Source organism: Podarcis tiliguerta (genome assembly GCF_965153285.1).
Source record: "Podarcis tiliguerta genome assembly, chromosome: 8".
Taxonomy (NCBI): Eukaryota; Metazoa; Chordata; class Lepidosauria; order Squamata; family Lacertidae; genus Podarcis; species Podarcis tiliguerta.
Genome location: NC_139541.1, coordinates 20258859 through 20280319, shown reverse-complemented (window position 1 = coordinate 20280319; position 21461 = coordinate 20258859). Strand labels below are relative to the sequence as shown.

The window sequence follows — 21461 nt, the reverse complement described above, 5'->3', positions numbered from 1 at the left end:
GAACTAATTTTGCCTCTGTTGCCTCAGGGGGTAGGACTAGAGTGGTTGGTTGGCATCCATCTGTCTTGGGAGACAATGGAGGAATGCACTTTTGGGGGCAAAGTCAAACTGCTGGAAATTGAAGTTGTTTTGCCAAACCTTTAGGAGCAACATCCTAATGGGAAGAGTTGCTTGGCAGTGGGAAAGAAAGACTGCATCAGAAGGTGATGGGCACTCCTTTACTGGAGGTATCTAAGCAGATGCTAGATAGCCATCTGTCAGGGATGCTCTGGTTGCACCCTGCATTGCACAGCCTGTGTTGAGAAAGGATTGGACTAGATGGCTTCTAAGATCCCGTCCAACTGGACGCGGGTGGCGCTGTGGTCTAAACCACTGAGCCTAGGGCTTGCTGATCAGAAGGTCGGCAGTTCGAATCCCCACAACGGGGTGAGCTCCCGTTGCTCAGTCCCTGCTCCTGCCAACCTAGCAGTTCGAAAGCACGTCAAAGTGCAAGTAGATAAATAGGTACCACTCCGGCGGGAAGGTAAATGGTGTTTCCGTGTGCTGCTCTGGGTTCACCAGAAGCGGCTTAGTCATGCTGGCCACATGACCCAGAAAAACCGTCTGTGGACAAATGTCGGCTCCCTCGGCCAGTAAAGGGAGATGAGCACTGCAACCCCAGAGTTGTTCGCGACTGGACTTAACTGTCAGGGGTCCTTTACCTTAAGATCCCTTTCAAATGAAGTGTCGCCGAGCTATGGCACTTTCCCCAGCTAACAGATATCTAGCCACTTCAATACCCTTTTCGCTTTCCATGGGCCTCCACTGCACAATGGTGCCTTGTCTCATTTTCACCCACTGCGGTTTTAGTTCCAACGAGGTTAATAGCTAAAGGAAATCAGGCAAGCTAAAGAAAGGGGAGGGGAAGAACCCAAACCACCCTAATATCATCTGCGGAAAGTTTTCTAATAATGAACTAAAAAGTGAACTGTCTCTCATGTTCGTCAAGCCAGACAGAGAATTAATGAAAGAAAATAAAGAACCATGCAAAGCATTCAACGCCCCACCCCCAATCCAGGTAGAGCCAGGGCTGAAAGCCAGACACTGAGCTGACTTCAATTAATAGCAACCATTCAGCTGAATGAAAGGATCTACGTTTCTAAGGGTGCCTGGCTCTAAAACTGAACCCTCATTCATTCCATCCTTTCATGTGGTTTCTTAGGATTGATGTAAGAATGGTACCACAAAAAAAGATAGTTAGGACAGTGTCCATACAAGCAGGGATGCCTGTGGAATTCGGTCTTCATGAATTCTGGGATGAACTGTTCTGATCTTCCCCTCCCAGGCGAATGTGCAGATTTGTATATAACTAGCCACTCAATTATGTGCTTCTCAGAACGCTGAGACCTGGTCTTGGGCTCACAGAACAATTTTTTTAAAAAAAAAGTTAAATGTGCATATTTGGAGAGGAAATACATTTAGAAGAAAAGTGTTAAGAGAAAATACGTTTTAAGTACTGATTTAAATGTGAATTTTTTAAAAATAAAAAAATGCAAATTAATGCAGGAGTAGGGAAGCACAGATACCAATTATCTCAATCCATTTTTGGCTTCAGGTCTGGTTTTGGCATCAAACCGGCCTTGGTTGTCCTGCTAGACTACCTGGTAGAGGGCTGGAAGAGTGTGACCATCTGAATCAGCTGGTGCCATGAAAGTCCTGGACCAGTGTTTGGGGTTGGTGATGGACTGAATGAGAACCAATAAACTGAAGCTGGATCCCAATAAGTGGGAGAGGGATAAATTGGTAAAACCATTCTTCCCCACAATCAGTACCTGACTTTGCCTTCCTAAATAGATACATACAAAAGCCTGAGCAAAACACCAGTTTATATTCTGCTCTAATATAAACTGTCATGGATTTTTCACAAGTGCATTTTTATAGGGGAAACATACATTCTGCTTTCCCATGAATCTAAAAAGTCACTTTTGGAGAACCGATGGAGCTAATTTGAAAGGCTCTAATGGGCACTTAGTGATAATCCATATATCCATTCCTCTAGTTTCTCCGTTCTAATTCTTGTTACCCTCCACCCTCGCTATTTCTTTTTACAGATGCGAGCATTTCATTTCTTAATCCTCAGATTGTAATGGGTTTTATATTTAGTTTTCCATGCTGCTACCTCTGCAGGGTTGGTATTTGCTAGAACAGCATAAAAGGAGTGTGTGTGAAAAAAGACAGTTTATTAAACATGATCTGCTCACAGCAGAGATGCAGTTTGAGTTAGGAAGACTTGTAGCTCAGCAGTAGAGCATTTGCTTTGCATGCAGAAGGTCCCAGGTTCAATATCTGGCATTCCCAGGTTAGGCAAGGAAAGATCCATGTCTGTAATTCTGGAGAACCATTGTCAGTCAGCATATAACTAGATGGACAGAGAAGGTAACTTCCTATGTTCCAAGTTCCCCCTTTGGATTCTAGTAGCCTCAATACAGTTCAGGCCCTATGATTAAAAGGAACAGGGTATGTTGGAAGGAAACTTAATGGTGTGGGGAGGCTAATAAAGTCCATATGCAACGGGAGCCTCTGAAGCTCTGTACAATTTAATAGACAACACTGTCGTGTTATGCATCAGCGGTAATTTTTAAAGAGGCCTTTGGGTCTGGGCATAAAGGAAGGGAAATCAAGGAAGAGATTGTGAAAGAACTATTATGTGTGAGAGGTTCAAGGCTTGGGTTGCTTCAGAGAAGGGATGGAAAGAGGCAGAGGTGCCCATCCTGTTCAGTCCTGTTTCTTTTCCTCCACAGATTGACTTCCACTAAAACCCACATTATTCATCTTGCTATCTGCTATGACTGAAACTAACAAGATTATTCTCAATGCATTTCAAAGGAAGGGGAGCATCGAAAACAAGGCAGGGGGAAAAACAACACAATTATTAGATGGAAAGGATTTGCTGATATAGTTAACAACTGGAATAGAAAAAAGGGAGGTGTGAGGAGGTCGAGGAAATAAGTTAATGAAAGATAAGGATAAATATTTGATGTGTTTTTAATTGTTTTTGTTTTTGTTTTTGTTTTGATGTATTGTGGTTTTATTTGTTCTTTTTTATGTATTGACTCTTTTTTCTTTTTTCACTTTTTTCTTTTTTTCTTTTGCTTATTTTCTGTAACTTTTAAACTTCTAATAAATATTATTTAAAAAAAGAAAAGAAAAACAACACAATTATTTATACAGTATAATGTTTGCAGACTAAAAACAACCATGACAATAGTTGAATACTGCTCAAATTTGCTTGTGTGGTTTCCTTTCCTGACCTCAGACAGGCCTGCAAATCGCAGCAATATATGCTCCCATTTCTGACATAATTTCCAAAACATCCCTACTTCAGAGTAATAAGGAGCAAGCTTTTGGAGCTCACAGAAACAGGGAGACAGAAGCAAGAACAACTACAGGCAACATCAGGGAGACGAGAAAGAGAATATTCCATGATATCGGGTAGAAATCAGGAACCAGTTCCTGTTCAGATCAGGAAGGGCTTGGCGGGTCTTTTCCAGCCCATGAGTCGGGTTGAGGGTAGACTTGAGGTTGGTGAAGCAGTGCCCTGTTTGGTACACTCATGGACTAGCTTTCACTGCTCCCTGGGACAATCTGTTGGAGACTGCAGAGCCAACAGCAGATGGGGAGAAAAGGGCTGTAGATTAACTAACACAGAAAAAGATTGCCCTGCTTCAGTTTTAACTTTAGCCACGTCCAGATTAGTAGTCCAGCACCGAGTGCCTTGTGGCAGTTCCTTCACTGTGAGAAGTGAGGTTACAAGGAACCAGGCAGAGGGCCTTCTCGGTAGTGACACCTGCTCCCATCAGGTGTCAAGGAAATAAGCAACTATCTTACTTTTAAAAGACATCTGAAGGCAGCCCTGTTTAGGGAAGTTTTTAATGTTTAATGCTGTATTGTGTTCTTAATATTCAGTTGGGAGCTGTCCAGAGTGGCTGGGGAAACTAAATAATAAATTATTATTATTATTATTATTATTATTATTATTATTATTATTATTATTATATTACTAGTCACAATCCTTTGCAGGTCTACTCAGTAGTATGTCTCACTGAGTTTATTGGGGTAACTCTGAAATAAGTGTGCTGGGGATTAAAAAGAAATGCAATAGACCAGCACAGCTGCTGTCTTGGAAAGCAGTTAAAAACCATTTCTTTCTTTGGTGTACTAAATACACACAAACAGGATCCAGAGAGGCAAGAAACTGAAGCAAGGGAGAAATGAATGAGCCACTTTGGAAGTTGTCAGGGGCCACATAAAATGAGGTTGGGGCCACAGGTTTCTCATAGTGAGCAGGGCACCTTCTTCAGCTTGAGGGTCACATTGCTTCTGGAGTTGCAAACCAATGGTGGGTGTGGCCAAAGACACGCCAATCACCACCCTGCAAGCAAGCAAACATCACCATTTGACAACACATTACAGCAAGGCAAAATCACTAGAAGAGGGTGCAGAGTCTTGGGGATCAGGTAGAGAGGACTGTAGGTGTGTGGTGGGGGGTTGTGTTCAGCCTGAGGTTCATCACCCCTGGGCTAGAGGATCAAATCCAGCAAGGCCGTCTTTACAGACTTAAAGAACTTCCATCTGCAATAAGCTCTAGCAATGAGACCAAAGGAAAACAGATATGTCAGGCAGAGCTGCTGAAGCTCTGCTTTATATATAAGAAAATCAATTGAAAAGGATCAACAAAAGCAGCTTTGCGGGGGAAGTGAAAACTGCTGTTTAAGAGAAATCCTTCTCCTTTAAGGCTCAGCACACACATACACATTCTCCTTCCAGAGCGCAGCATCTTTACCTGGACAAACAATGGCAGATTTGGGCACTTGAGGAGGTAAAAATTATTCCTTGCCTCCCCCCCCCCAACCCTCAGCATCTCTGTTGGTGCCAGCAACACTTTTAGATTCTGCTGACGCCAGGGAATTGGCTTGTTTTGAGGCAATCTGCACACTTCAGAAGCCACACACACACATTCACCTACCACAAAAGTCCGAATTCCCAGCAGCGTTGTGAAGTACGCAACAAGACGTTTGAATAGCACTGCACGTTGCCAGCGTTGCTTTAATCTTCCCCCATTCAATTATAAAATAGGTCAGGGCCAAAATGCAGAGACAGGCTTCAGAGGCAGCCCTTGTATGCCTGGTGGCAGATTTCCTACCCACCCACCCCCCGCACCCCACCAGATGCAGAGCCTATCATCATAAGAGCACAAATTGGTACAGGCTAAGCACAGCGGCTACACTTCAGAGGAACAGATGGTCCTTGTGTTCCGGACGCCCTCATAACAAATAGGAAATATGCAGCAGCTCTGACGATGGATGCAAGGCCACCATAGCAAGCGTTGGGCTTCTAGGGACAGAGGTGCATCAAAAGGCCAGGTCTCCAGGTCCCCAAGCCCTTTTTACCTTGAGCACAAATAGCCACAAGCACTGGATTGTTCAGCCAGCAGGGTGTTGTGTTGCACACGATTCCCCCACTAAATACAACCTGGCAATTCCTTTTGGATGCCCCAGTTGGGAACAGTCTGAGGCTTCACTGTTCACCATGTGGCCAGCTGGATCCTTGAGCACCTTCCCAGCACCTTTGTCCCGCTGGGCTTTGGCTCAGGTGGAACGCCAGTCAGGCCTTCTCTGCACCACATTTCCCCTTCCTGCTCTGAATTCTGAAGCCTCGCTGACAGCTTCTGTCTCTCCATGTCATGGGACCTCCCTGAAGATCTTGCATGACTTTGCAGCCCTAGATGCCAGAGCAGGAGAAAGGAGGATGAGGAGCAGAAGCAGGCTGGAAGGCAGGCACCCAGGAGTGGAGGAGATCCTTCCCCTTGTGATTCTGGATGTTACAAGCATCCCAGTTGCTGGAGCCCACAGGAGGGGAGAGCGCTCCTGCTTTTCAGAGGTGGAAAGCCCAATCATTGTTAGCGTGGTTCATTCCCTCAACAGTTCTCCAAGTTCTGACAAATTAGGAACCTGCAAACCTCATCTTGACACTTGGTGCTATGCAAAAAATTGATGGTAATTCTAGAAACTAACCACCTCCCAGGGGGGCACTGTTAAGCCTAGAGAATGAAGGTCGCACCTTCTGTGGCCACTTTGTGACTCGCATGCCGGTAACATACAATAAACATGAAAGTGAGGACATCTGGTGGTAGGAATGATGAAGAAAAACAAGTCTGCCAGGGCTGCAGCCATAAAAAGAGCCCAACAGGAAAAGGAGCTGTCTGTTCAGTGTTTATATTGCAGTTTATCGCCCCCGAGTGCCTGCAGTCTGCCTTGTAGAGATGCGACTGCGAATGGAGTGCCCTTACCTTGAACATCTGCTTGACTTTCTGCCGGGGTAGGTTGACGTTCAGCTTATGCATCAGCTGGAGCACCTCGTTGATGCTCAGGCTGCCATCGCCATTTTTGTCCGCTTCGTCGAAGGTTTGCTTCAACCACATTTAGCAGGAGTCAAGGAAAAGAGACAACTCTGCCACGGCAAGCAAAGAGGAGAAGATGCTGAAGGGAATGAAGGCTGCTTCCCGGGGACTACAGAAATGAAAGGATTCAAAAACCACAGAGCACTTAAATCAGGAAGAAACAAAATCGTGGAAGGCCATCTGATCAAGCTTTCTGCCACAAGATGGGACCATCCATTCAGTGGGCATGACAAGCAAACTGTTGCTGTTTGACCACTGCTCCATTTTGCCTAGTGCTGCTTGGGGATGCTCCCCAAGACCTTGGACAGAGGGAGGTCCTTCCTAGCTTAGCTACCTGAGAAAAGATTTACCTGATAGTGTTAGGATTTGGGACTTTCTAAAGTAGGTGTCCTGCCATGAAGTAATGGTCCTTCTTCCCTAACGCAATATATTGTGGGCTTTGGTGGATATAAAATATATTTTTAAAAATTTGAGGGGAGGGGTTCAAAGGAAGAACATGCCTGACTGCCTGTGTTACACAGTGTCAGGGTTTGGCATTGTTGGACGTCTGCCAAGCCCAAGGTCCCAGCCAGGGGCTCACTGCAAAAAGCCGCAACCCTACGCCCTTCTGCCCTTGTCTGTGCCCTGAGGTTGCTGCTGCTGCTGCTGTTTATGATGATGATGATGACACTCCTTAATCCCATTATAAAATACAGGCAGATAAAACCAAATGAAGTAGCAGCGTGTGCAATACAGAATTCCTAAAATGCTCCTCCAACAATACAATGAGCTGTGACCAATGTTAGTCCCACTCAGAGTAGACTCTTTGAAATTAACAGAAATGGCTAACTTAGGTCCATTTGTGTCAATGGGTCTACTGTGATCAGGACTTAGTTGGCAGTGACCTAATGTCACATTCTGCTCACCTACACTGTTGGCAGTGATAGGAATGTGGAAAGGAAGCAACATCTTTCCCTTGCTTTGCCCTTTTCTCCTCTGGGTGATGGTGTGGGTTGGGCCCAAAGAGAAAAAGGAAATGGGTAGGGGAAACAGAAGTGAGGTTGAAAAGGGAGGGGAGGTGCTGAAGAACTCGTGTTCAAGGTGCCCATCCAAACTGCATGGCCAACAGTGCATCACCCCCCTGCCCTCCGCTGAAGGATACTGGTCTCTAGTCCTCTGACGCTTTGACAGGCTGTCTTCATCGCTAATCCCAGCCATCAAGTACTTCAGGCCAGTGATCCACGTCCGAGCTTCCCCTGCGCTGGATGACACCAAGTCAAGAGACTCCATGTGGTCTCCATAGTAGATACTGAAGCAGCAGTTGGGGTCAAAGCTGCCATCCGCATAGCGCTGGAAGATCTCTGACTGTTTTCCTTCACAGACCTCCTGGATCGAATCAATAGAGACTGGGAAAAAATAAAATAAGGCAAGGAGGTGAGGGGGTGGGCTGGGCAAGTATGCAAAAGGTTGGAATAAAGACTCACTCTTGAATAAAGAAACTATTTCCATCCCACATTTGACACCTGGTCTGAGTTTGATTTTTATCCCCACCCCCACCTCTGAATTTGGGTCATTTGACAGACTGTGATACATGACTGCCAGGCTGCTGAGCATTCAATTATCATTTGGAAACCCAAGGATTGTGTTATTCAGGGCCCCTGCCCCAGATTACATGTTGTATGGGCAATCTATCCAGAAGATAAATTGTAGATTGAGGAGTTGGTGATCAGACACGGTTGCCCTCTTCCTGCCTCTGTTCCTTCTCCCTCTCCTTGTCTCTTAAGTTCTTTGATGGCATGAGAACAGCCTATAATGTCCTAATCAGTTAGGAGGAAGAGATAGTGATGAGTACCCTCTTTGATGTTGGACATTGTTTTGAGAAAGTCATGCATTGGGAGGGGGTGGCTAATGAATGATATGCATGTAGCCAGTAATGAATGATCTGCACGTAGCCAGTCAGGCAAGCCACACAGGCTAGCTATAAATCAGTTGGTTGTGGACAGAATTTTTGGAAAAAACTCATGCATGGGCTGATTGGCCGCGGGGTCGTGCAAACTAAAGTCTACCCGGGGGAGTCACTTTACCACTTCTTGGGGGCTTCCAAGTGGTAGATCGAAGTGCTTGCTTGGTATGTATATATTGCTTGCTGTTTAGAATAAAAATCTTTAATCTTCTCACTCACTTGTGTTTTGTATTACTTCTGAATTTCATTTTAAAAGGACCACCTTGCATTTGGCAAGACCCATGTTTAAGTTGTTTTATGCACACAGCTGAACGTGTGGCTATGCCCCCTGCAGCAGGGAATCCAGACTGGATGTGCAATCCTGCCTGGTGAATGCCCAGAGAGAAACATCACTGTGCTCTGTAATGCCCGTTTCAGGGACCTTGAAACAGTTCTTGTATAATTAAAATTGTTGTAAGAAAAAGATGCTCCCCTTTCCCTTATGGGGTATTCAAGAGCCCGTATTGTCCTTATGTAGGTTCTCTATCGGTAGGAGAAAATAACAGAGGCCAGAGAATATTGAGAAGCAAAGCAGCTAGTAAGCCTGATCTTCATTAAACTGTTGCAACAGGCTCCCCCACTCACCCCATGCAGGGATGAAGGAGAGGAACCCAGAACATAGACTTCTATAGACACTTGAAATTGCATACCCTGTAGCTCAAGACCACCCCCCCCAAAACATCACACATACACCACAGAAAGAGGTGGTCCCCAGCTGAAATTTGAGCATGTTGCTTCTCTCCTGTCTGCCAGGATACCTGATAATGCCTTATCTGATTGCCTTTTCTGGGTAGCCTGGCCATTCCTTTGAGATGGTAAATACTTCCTGAATCTCTTAGGGATATTGATAGTGTGCTCAGCTTAACAGGTACTTGCCAGACTGTATTTACAGGGAGGTGTAAGCCCCTACAGTCCAAAGACAACTGAAAAGCTTTCCCCATTTCCTTCCTCCTTGCAGAGAAATATTTGAGGTCAATTTGGGAGAGTCAAAATGGCTTCAGGATTGTTCTCCTGTACTATTTCAAGTACAGTGGTACCTCAGGTTACATATGCTTCAGGTTACATACGCTTCAGGTTACAGACTCCGGTAACCCAGAAATATTACCTCAGGTTAAGAACTTTGCTTCAGGATAAGAACAGAAATTATGCTCTGGTGGCGCGGCAGCAGCGGGAGGCCCCATTAGCTAAAGTGATGCTTCAGGTTAAGAACAGTTTCAGGTTAAGAATGGACCTCCAGAATGAATTAAGTACTTAACCCAAGGTACCACTGTACTTGGTTTATATACCTATGTATGTGTTTGCCTTGTACACTTATGAACATTTATTATAAAAAGGGTAAAGGTACCCCTGCCCGTGCGGGCCAGTCGTGTCCGACTCTAGGATTGTGCGCTCATCTCACTTAAGAGGCCGGGAGCCAGCACTGTCCGGAGACACTTCCGGGTCACGTGGCCAGCGTGACGAAGCTGCTCTGGCGAGCCTGCACCAGCGCAGCACATGGAAACACCGTTTACCTTCCCGCTATATAAAGCGGTACCGATTTATCTACTTGCACTTAGGGGTGCTTTCGAACTGCTAGGTGGGCAGGAGCTGGGACTGAAAGACAGGAGCTCACCCCGCCACGGGGATTCGAACCGCTGACCATACGATCGGCAAGTCCTAGGCACTGAGGTTTTACCTATAACAAAATGCTTTCACAGAAATGAGTAATGTGAGTGGAGTGGCAGCCCCCTCCATAGTGCACCACACACTTACTTTTGGCTTTCTCGTTCTTTCGCGAGGGCCTCCAGCGGATGCATGACTTGTGCTCGTCCAGGTAGTAGAAGCGAACAAGACCTTTGGAACTGCCTCGGAGTTTGATCATCTGAGTACCAGCTTGCATGGAACTCATACATTTTTCCACTATACAAAGAGAGAAAATGAGAGAGAGAAAGAAATGATAATTAATTAATTGAATTGAATTTATATTCCTAGGATCACAGGACAATTTACAGTATAAAAACCACACCGAAAATACATAAGATAACACTTAAACTACAACAACCCAGCCATCCAGTTGTTGTTGTTGTTTTAAAAAGAACGCATTGCCAAAATGCATTGAAGGCAATACAGTGTTTATGTGTGATCATGGTTAAGGGAAGAAGGAGGAAGTAGCTGCAAAAAAAAAAAAAAAGAGTGTAGAAGTCTGGTCCTATGAATCACCCCATGGGCCACATGAATTATTGTAAGCATTCTGGTAACCGTATAGAAATTGAGAAAGACACACCAGGGCAAATTGCTTTAGAACTTTTCTTTTTTAGTACAGAAGGGAGAGCATTAAAAATTAACAGCAACATGGTTCCATAGCACACTGGATCCTGACTGCATCTCAGTGTGAGACAGCCAGCTGCTGAAAAGAATTCCAGAGTAGGAAGATGGAAGACTTATGCAGATTCTGGGCAAGAACTGCATATTAAGAGCTGGAACAAGAAACACTCAAAACTAGTTCTGCCTATGACTTTAAATATGGTAGGACAAAGACTGGCAAATGCGCAAAAGATAAGCACTAGAAGCATCAACCACCCAAAGGTGGTTTTATCCATGTTTGGTGGAAATGTATCCTACTCTTGGGAAGAAAAGCAATTTGGTGATTTACCAGTGCATTAGTCTATAGCTTGTCTTATGATCCATTAAGAATACAACTGAGCAGCCTATTCAAATACAGCAAATAAAATTGTGAGAGGGCTGCACAGTGCCCCTAGACTGCACAGTGGCCCCAACAAGGAGTGCCCCACCACTAATTTGTTCAACTTTCAACATACCTTGCTTTCATTGTACTTATAGCCTGTTCCATACCTTTGATGCACCATCTGCATGCATTTTTTTTTCTTGTCCAATAAGATGATAACAATTTGTATGCTTGGATTTGCATGACATTCACATTCACTTACTGGAAGATAGTTGGAAACTGCCTTATAAACATTCAGAGCACTGGTCCATCTTGCTTTGCACTGCTTATACTGGTTGGTGGCAGCTCTCCAGGGTTTTAGACCAGGGTTTCCTAAACTGGGGTCTCCAGCTGTTTTGGACTACAACTCCCATCACCCCTAGCTAGCAGGACCAGTGGTCAGGGATGACAGCAATTGTAGTTCAAAAAAATAGCTGGAGAACTAAGTTTGGGAAACACCACTTTAGATCGTGAACTGGAATCTGAACAGGCTGGGGATTGAACCTGAAACCTTCTGCATGCAAGCTCTATGGCTGAGCTATAGCTCCTCCTCCACCACATACACCATTTGTTAAATGTGAACTAATGTAATAGGTAGGTAGTAATTTTTTTCGCTATAAGCCGCACTAATGCAGAAAGAACCTTCAGAGCCGAGACACAAATTTAGCTTATAATTCTCTGGCCACCAGCACAAATAAAGAAACAGGCAAGGGGCAGCGTTTTCTACTTAAGTCCTCCTTCCATGGTCAACACTGAGACTACGAAGAAGGGAGCTGACAGGCCCCCGGCTGAGATTGATGGGGCAGTGCGCCATTTCCACTGCCTCCAACACATAGAGGGTAGTGGGACCACAATCATGCTCTTCCCACATCACACAAGTGTTTTAGTGCCCAAGTAAGGCTTCTGTTCCTCAGGGGCATTATCAATTACTATGGAATTAGCTGCAAAGACATCAACTGCAAAGAACGGGTCCAGCTCTAATCCTCCAGATTTGAGATTTGGGGCTTGGCATTTATGGCTAAACTGCCTGAATACATGACTGACAGTACGATAGAAAACTATGCAATTGAGCTTTCCCTCCTCCCCGAAGGTTTGAACTCAGCTTCTCACTGTCAGGAGTCATTGTTATAAGGTGGGTATTGATTCAGATAACACTTTCCCACTGTTATTAATGCTTTGCGCACGGAATAAAGAGCAGGAAAAGGTGGCAGGACAAGTGGATCAAGAGGGCAAAGATACCTTAACAACACTTTCCAAATTGCTTTGTTCAGCACGATTGAGCAATCCCACAAGTCACTCATTCCAAAGTAGCCATTACTGCTTTTTTGGTAATTTGCTTGCACTGTAAGCCCCCCATTAGAAGTCCCTCCACTTTCCTTTCTTATTACTGGCATCATCACACAACAGCCAAGATTCCCAGATGTCAGGGTTGAGATGCAGGCAGCTGTCAGAGGTAAGGTGGGAGTTAATCCAGGGAGTCCAAAGAACACAGGAAGCAGCCCTGTACAGAGTCAGAACACTGATTCATCCAGCTCAGTTAATATCTGCACCAACTTGCAACAGCTCTGCAGGGTTTCAGGCAGTGGGTCTTCTCAGCCCTACCTAGGGCTGGGAATAGAACCTAGGGGCCTAGGGCTTTCTGCATGCAAACCAGATGACCTACCATTGAGCTGCAGACCTGCCATGGACTGGCTGGACGCAGAGGGATTGTAGGAGGAGCCAGCTGGGGAACCCCCAAAGGAAGAAGGCTGAGCCCAAGGAGTGGTAGTGGGATGGCGATGAGTGGTCAGAGAAAGAAGAGGGAGAAGACTGGGAAGAGTTGTCAGAAGCTGAAGAGGTAACGGGGCTTAGTGAGCTGGGAGATTCGGTGGTCCAGAATCAGAGGCAGAAGCTGAAGCAGAGAAGGGAGGCCAACAGGCAGAGATGAGTCAGGCTGGCAAAGAGTCACAGGTGTCTTCCCATCCTGCTGTGACTTGTCTCCCAGAACCAGAAGAGAGCTGAAAGGGTGGAGCAACAGCAGGCTGCATGCAGGCACAGTCTCCGATTGCTTGGGAAAAGCCCTGGGGAGGCAGGGACTTTCAGTATTTGAGTAAGCCCTACCAGGGATGAGATGCTGTGCTCATTAGCCTTGACACTCAGCCAAGTCTGTGAAGATCATGTTTTTGCTAATAAAGAGTTAAATGCAACTTTGAACGGTGTGATTTACTGCCGGCCCACTCTTTGACAAGACCTTTCAAAAACAGGTTAGAAGCACATTTGAGCCAAAGAGATCTTTTAGTCGAGTCAGGTTGTATTTTATAGGCCTTCCTCTCCAGGAGGGCCCAATGGCTTCGGGTTTGTGTATCAACCCTGCCTCTTTATGGAAGGGCTGTGGCTCACTAGTTCCTGGTTCACCTTGGAAAGCTGCCCACAGCCCAGTGCTACCTGGCCCTAGCTCATATTACGCTTTTAGTCAATGCCACATTTTAAAATGAAAGTGAATTGGCCCATTAAAAAGGACATGGTATGCTTCTAACATGCCAGTGCTCCAGATGAGGCTTGGCAAGGATAAAAGCCACCTGTGGTCAATAAAGAACTCTTTTGCTATTGATCCTTAGCTTGGCCTCCTTGCATCTCCGTCAGCCTCATGGTGCAAGAACAGAGAAGAATGAAAGCAAAGAAAGACCAGAAGAATAGCAAAATGCAGCCATGCTGGTGGTGTTCACAGAAAGCATCACAGGAGCATTCATCCAAGGTGTACATGACACTGATTTCTTAAAGGTTTATTAGCTACTTGTGTCTCGGAACAAAAAACGATGCACTGTTAAAGCAACAGTCTTCAGAAACATCTTATTGATAGAACTTGCTAACCCACTGGACCAACAGCTCACCCCAGCATCCATCAGAGAGCAAATCAGAGATGCTACAAAGATCCACAGTTTTGGCTCCTGAAGCAAGAGCTATGTATCAGCTGCTCTGATGAGGTTATCAGAACGTAGAGCTATGTCATGCTTGCTGTTGTGGAGGTACTAATTCATTTCACTCCCTTGTCCATTCACTGAAATCAGCTCAACGATGGAGGCTAAATCATTGTTTACAGTGGGTTGTTTTGTTTTTTGTACCTCCACTCTTCAAAAGAGGGAGGGGGGAGGGAGGGAGGGAGGGAGGGAGAGAGGGGAAGTTCTTAAAATGTTACAATCAACAGCAATAGGATGATATTGTTTGTTGGATCAAAGCAACAGCAAATACAGTACTGGTTGCATTTGCAGGACTGATTTCCATTCTGAACACGAGATTGGGAAGTGAACATCAGCAATTTCTGCTCCTATTTCTGTTTCCGTTTCTCCAACATCTCTGCCTGTGACTCTATTGTAAATTAAATAATAAAAACATCATAGGATACTGATTTATCTTTACACCAAATCCTGACCTTTGTTTTGTTAGCATTATTTTAGCTGTTACAGGAGAACATTGAAATGATTCATTTATTAGCCACTAATATCACATTGTTTCTAATTTACATTGTTAAATTTGATAAAACAGTTAATAGAAGGGGAAAGATATTCACAGATATTAAGCTGACCAGCTTGGGTCAAATTCCTCTCCTGCTCCCGCCCCTGGTGGTGACTAGAATACAGCTGACTTGGCTTTATTTCTGAATACTGGGAGCTTAAACAGCACTGAGCAACTGACTGCTTCTCACTGGAAGAATAAGGCACACATTGCAGAAGGGACTGTCTGTCGGTGTCTGGTACTGTCCACCCAACATCTGTCCTTGGCTAAGACGAGACACAAAACACACACATCGTGTCATCACTGTTGCAGGCTGTTTACAAAAACTGCATTTTCCCTTTGAGCAACCCCTATACCAGAAGGAAGGGTGCAGGCTCTGAATAGCCCCCAAGCCTGCATATCACGCTATCTCCTTCTGTGCTACAGTGAACTGGTTTAGGCATGCAGGATCGCCATGCAACAGTGACGCCTGTTGCCCGCCCACCGGGGCAAAAGGCAAGGGAGACCAATAACAGGTGGTGCCAGAGCCAAAGACAGGCAGAGCCAACATTCTAGTTTTGCCCCATCTGCCTCCTCCCTGCTGAGTTCTACAATGGCCAACACTGAGACTAAGAGGGAGGAAGCTGATAGGCAATGCTGCTGCCTGAAGTGGTTGCAAGAAGGATAAGCAGGTGGGAGCTGGCTAAGGGCAGGCTGAGATGAGTGGGGCACTGTCCCACCTGCAAATGACTGCAGCATCGTATGAGCTGGACCAGAACAAAGCCCTGTTTCCACTGTGGCTAACCCAGCACCTCCAAGAAGCCCACAAGACACGGCAGAATTCTCTTGGCATTCTCCTGCAACTGGTATTCAGTGGGCAGATTCCATAAAGCCACTGAGAGATGACTCCTTCTCCATTAACAGGTCTTGGAAAGCCACCTAAACCTGTGGCAGCAATTCCCAAGCACACTTCTTTTTAATAAAGGGAAACTGACATATTCAGCATCGAATGGAGGAACAGAGTCATTGGAAGCTTAAGCCTAATGTGAACTGGCCCCTACGAAGGAAAGGCTTCCTTGCACTTACAGAAATCACCGCTTTCGTGCAATGATTTATTTAGCACTTACGAGCCGTGTATTATATTCCCAATGTTCCTCCACGGAGCTCACAGTGAAAATTTGAGCCAGGATCTGAAGCCTCTGCACCTGGCAAGACTGTAAGCCTCTCAAAAGCCCTGCACAGTATGAGCAGCACAATATGCCCAGATGAGCCAGTTTGCATCAAGTCTGGACTGGGATCTGAAACCATGATTCCCACGACCCAGTTCAACACAAAACATTAAACTACTGCAAGGACTTTTGACAATTAAAAAAGCATAAGAACCCTGTCTTTACATGGTCACTTTGCTTGTAGGTTGCAGCTGCTGTAGATCCACAGTCCAGTAACACAACTCCCTTATCCATTGATAACAAAATTTTGGAATGCTCTCCACAGCAAGGATAGAAATGTCGCAAGTTTCCTTCTACCAAGTCAGACGTTGGTCCCTCGAGCTCATCTTGGCTGTGAGTCCTGGATAGACCTGCTTCCTGACTTGCAGGCCTTTTCCCACCTGGCCTCTGAGGGCAGGGCCCTGGCTGACTCCAACTACAAAGGCTGAGGATGATGAAGAGGCCAGAGACCATCCTAGCTAAAGACCCATCCTGCAGGAAATTCTGAGCTGCATCCTTTGCAGCTGGAGATGAAGGAGAGGACAGAGGGTCAAGAAAGAGCTGAGTGGAGGGAGACCCTTTTCCCATCCTCTGGACCCACCCTCCCCTGGGAAACTGAACAAACTTGCTCCACCTAGAATTGGGTGTGGAGAGTACAGAATGGGACACAGCTGTGGGCAGCCTGAGGAAGTACCACCCACCTTGGACCTGCCCATAAAAAGCAAGACCAGAGCAGGAAACTACTGTTTCCAGGAACTTTTCTTATTATGAAACTTTTGTGGGTGAGCTGACAGTTTGTGTGGGTCCTGGGTGAGAACCCAGAGGCTGAGAGGGAGGGTTTGTCGGGAGGAAAACGAATTGATAGTGATTCATATACAGTCGTACCTTGGATCCAGAACGCCTTGCGAGTCAAAAGTTTTGGCCACAAACCCGGAAATGATTGTTCCTGTTTGCGAACGTTATTTGGAACCAGAATGTCCAACGCTGCTTCTGCAGGTTCTGATTGGCTGGGGGAGCTTCCTGCAGCCAATCGGAAGCCGCGCCTTGGTTTCTGAATGTTTTGGAAGTTGAATGGACTTTCAGAACAGATTTCGTTCAACTTCCAAGGTACCACTGTACAGGCACCCCATGATTTGCAGGGGGGTTGCATTCTGGGTAATCGGGTGTGATGCCCCACCCCATTCTGCCCCCTTTTCGGGCCACTTCCGGGTTGCTGGGATGTACGCTTGAGTGGCCGCGCACATATCAGACACATGTAAATTGGTCATGGTCTGTATATCAGTAGCTCTGTATTAATGTAACATTTTTATATGTAATGATAGCTTTGTAACATTTTAAGTTACCTGTTGCTGCTTCTGTTTTCTGTATGCCACTTAAGAGATCTTTTTGTTAAGAGGTATAGAAATTAAATTAATCTAATCTATTGTGTGCAGCTCTCCAAGATTTCAGTAGGAGTCTCTCCTGGACCCACCTGGGAAATGTAGAGCTGGAAAAATGGGGGGGGGGGGGTTCATTGTCAAAAAACCTCCAATGTAAATTTTCCTGCATAGAATAGGGCTTGGCATTTCTCTTTAAGTAGCATGATTCCTCCCTGCCCCCTCCCACTCCACTGTATGTGTGGTGACACTACTATGGCCAACCCAACTTCATTCAGGGCCAAAGTAGACATTTCCACAGGGATGGGGAATATGTGATCCTCCAGCTGTTGCTGGACTATGGCTCCCTTCACCCTGACTACTAGTCATGCTAGCTGGGGCTGATGGAATCTGGAACTGAACAACATCTGGAGGGCATCTAGATTCTCCACCCCAGCATTACTCTAAATGGGTGATTAGCAACCACACCTGGTTTATTTTAATCTAAACACGAAGCATGGCAGGAGACGTCCTTTTCTTGGGGACCACAGTAGATGGGAAGAGGAGGTCTTGCTCTCTCCTCTATAGCTGTGATCCCAACAAAAATCCCCCTCCCCTCTTCACCATGATGCAATTGGTCATGGGGGGGGGGGGACTCCTGTTCACATCCATCCCTAAATCATGTATTTAAAAAATCACATTGCAGTGAAGCTTGTAGGGTCCTTTAGTCCGGTCTGGGGACTGTATAATAAAAAGCAAAAAAGCTTTTGTACCAGAGGCGCCGTTAACGTTCTGCAAACTGAGGCTGGGGAGTGAGCACTTGTTGAAATGCTCACTGGAAATTAACCAAGAAAGCTGGACAATGTTTGGCAAGATCTGTACCTATGGTATAGATGCCAAACTAGCTGAACTGTAGGTCAAATGTTCTAAGCCAAAATGTTCTTGAAACATCTTCTCTAACAACCGGCAATTTTATTTTATTTTTTTATTTTACTACACATATACCAACGTTTTCTCCAAGGAGCTCAAGATGGCAAGCATTTCCCCTCCTCGTTTAAACCACACAACACTCCTGTGATGTAGGTTAGGCTGAGAGGCAGTGACTGGCCCAAAGTCACCCAGTGAGCTTCATGGCTGAGTGGGGATTTGAATCCTGTCCTCCCAAGTCTTGGCCCAACACTCTAACCACTACACCACACTGGATACATCACTGAAGAAGCAGAACGACTATAGCCTGAGGATACATCTCACTTTGTACAACCCCCTCCCACAACTACAAATAGACAAAGCTGTCATTAAATACCACTTAAGCCCCAAAGCCTTTAAGACGTTATTGTCTTGAGCAGAACAGGGATGTGTGCAGGTTCGCAGTCTTACCCATCTGGCCCATTTTCCATTTGGGAGTGGCTACTATGCTGCCTCCAATCCAGAAAAACTCCTCTGCCAGGCGGGCAACCGAAAACTTGTTCTGGAACAAAGGACTTCTGGAGAGTTCCATTTTGGAGGACAAGGCCGCTTCTGTGTTCAGCGCAAGGGTTGTTGTTTTTCTGCCTCACACCCAAGAGGCTCAGATCAGGCAAATACAAGGTCCCGGTGGAAGGGCATGTACAAAAATATAAAGCATAAAAAAGAAAAGAAAACCCAACCCTCAGACTGCTAAATTCTACTTGCGAATTAAAAGTCAGATGTCGTTCTAGGCTATTTTCAGTCACAGCCAATTTCTCAGCTTCAGTCTCCGGCCTCCCTCCGTCCTTCCGCAAGGCTGGAAGACAAACTCCGAGATTGTTTTCTTGCTAATCTAAGTCATTAGCACTTTGAGGCGCTCAAAAAAATAAAAATTAAAAAATTAAGATCTCACTTAAGACGTTGTTGGTGTGGAAGGTGAGGTGACTCCCTTATTATTTGTCCCCTGAGAGGCAACGTGGCAGTTGGGGTGATGGAAAAGGAAGGCCTCTGATTCATGGCGTTAGATTTCCTCCCATCGTCACTGGTTGACGGCGAGCTCTGGGTGCTGTTACTTCAAGCCACAGCTGCCCCTTCTGCATCCTGCTTCCCCTTTTGACCGCTCAGAGTCCACCCCTGCAGGCATCCTGCACTGAGAGAGCACTTGAAATCCTAATGAATTTCCTATGCCTGCTTTTGCACTTCCGACGAGAGGTTCTTTCTGCTCCGTGCCAGGGCCATAGAGGGCTCTGAATGCCACTTCAAATCCATCTAGGCAGCTGAGAGTCTCGTCCTCTTTTCGCTATACTGTTGTATACTTTAAAAAGAAGATGTCGACGATGACTATACGTACCAAACCAAAAGGTATCCTTTTCAAACCATCTTCTTGCCTTCTTGCTCGAGTCTGAACTGCTTAATCAGCATCTTTAGAGGAACATTTTCAATCCGGCAAGAGGAGGAAGAGAAAAAGCAATCCGCAATCCAGCTCGAGCAACACATGTTTGCTTGAAATGCTAAATCCTGCATATACACTAATCCCAAAGCCGTAGCTTCTGCCCTATCCATTCAAGGGATTTAAAGTGTGTGTGTGTGTGCATGCGCAGGCAGTGTGGCTGCAGGAAAATGAGACCAGAGAGAAGAAAAGAGGCTCTGTTTTTGATTTCTCTGCCAGTCTCTCTCAGACTGCATGTGCCCAACTGACCTGGATGGAAATCCCAGGCATAATAGGATGACATCTCGTGTTTTGCCATCCACCTTTTCGCTGAAATTGAAATTTGGAGGCAAATGTAGATGCTGTCGCTTGGGCAAAACATGCGAGAATTTTCAAGGGACATGTAAAGAGTTTGGCTAAAACTCACCAAATTCTGCCAGGGGAGAGGGGAGGGAAAGTTTGGCATGTAATGTGTGGTACTGTCCAGAGCATGGGTAGGCATACTAAGGCCCAGGGGCCGCATCCGGCCCAATCGCCTTCTCAATCCGGCCCAGGGACTGTCTGGGAATCAGTGTGTTTTTACATGAGTAGAATGTGTCCTTTTATTTAAAATGCATCTCTGGGTTATTTGTGGGGCCTGCCTGGTGTTTTTACATGAGCAGAATGTGTGTTTTTATTTAAAATTCATCTCTGGGTTATTTGTGGGGCATAGGAATTTTATTTAATTTTTCAAGATATAGTCTGGCCCCCCACAAGGTCTGAGGGACAGTGAAGCGGCCCCCTGCTGAAAAAGTTTGCTGACCCCTGGGACTCCAGAGGAACACTTGTAGAATGTGGTCCAGGAAAAAAGACCCATGGTTGCACAAATGAAGGGCACTTCAGTATGTGGAACTTGTATAACACTTTGCTCTGTCTCCTTAAGGCTCCCCACACTCACATATATATATATATCCTTAAGAGGGATTAATAAAATAACCTCAGTGTTCAAGGTACATTCTGCAAAAGAGCTGAAATGAGCTCAAACTACTTGTAAAACATTCACTTATCCATTCTTTGTTGCCTTCAGAGACATCGACATTATGAGCCAAGCCTAACTCATGCTGATGAAGTGACATAAACATGCCAGCATTTTAGTGTGATCCCTGATTGAGGTGGGAGGGCAGGATTCGTGACAAATTCAGGAGGAGAGGAAGCAACAAGCACATATCCATGTATGAATGGTGTCAAGGGATAAAAAGCAAGGCAAAATATTCCTGTTGAATAGGTGGGTTTTTGAACTAATTTTGCATCTAATTTAGGGGGGACAGAGGGGAGCAGAACTCTGCCAGAATTCTGAGTTTCTACTCCAAAATCAAAAGTAGCATATGTTCAGTAAGCCCTAGGAAAACAGTGTTGCACCAGACAATACTTTGCAAGTGATTGGCTTTTATGCATAGTCAGGAATGAAACACTTAAGATTACTTTGGCATGTTACCAGCGCCTGCAAATACATCTTAACATTTGGTTCATCCTAAGGGGGCTGAAGCCAGGGCAGTAGGCAATTGTGCCAGGAAGAAAAACGGGGTGAGCTGAGCAATGATAAGACGTGGCGTAATTCGTCTTTGATCTCTTCCCTGGAGAAGGGCTGAAGTACTTAGTGGGACCCAAGCTTATTACAAGTGGTTACTATTCTTGCCTCTTTTGACAGCATCCTCAGGCAAGCACAACAGCCACACACACATAGACAGGGCCGGCCCAGCCATTAGACAGGATAAGGCCACTGCCTCAGGCGGCAGAAGCCCTTGAGCTGGCAAACAACCCCTGCCCGATGGGTACACACCAGTGGCAGAAAAGCAGTGCCAGCATCAGAATCAATATGGGGCAAGATCTCACCCAAAATCGGAGAGATCGCACCTGAAATCAACACCAGTGGTGGCAGCGCTTCTCTGG

General features: G+C 45.6%; 1 protein-coding gene across 1 annotated transcript in view; it reads right to left on the bottom strand.

The window, feature by feature from the left end:
• Window positions 1-21461, bottom strand: part of PLCH2 (phospholipase C eta 2) — a 308782-nt gene that overhangs the window by 105777 nt on the left and 181544 nt on the right. The window contains exons 3-5 of the mRNA XM_083452318.1: window positions 10173-10319; window positions 7581-7824; window positions 6329-6458 (exon numbers count right to left, since the gene is read on the bottom strand). Of these exons, the coding sequence (XP_083308444.1) occupies window positions 6329-6458; window positions 7581-7824; window positions 10173-10319 (521 nt within the window). The remainder of the gene's footprint in view (window positions 1-6328; window positions 6459-7580; window positions 7825-10172; window positions 10320-21461) is intronic.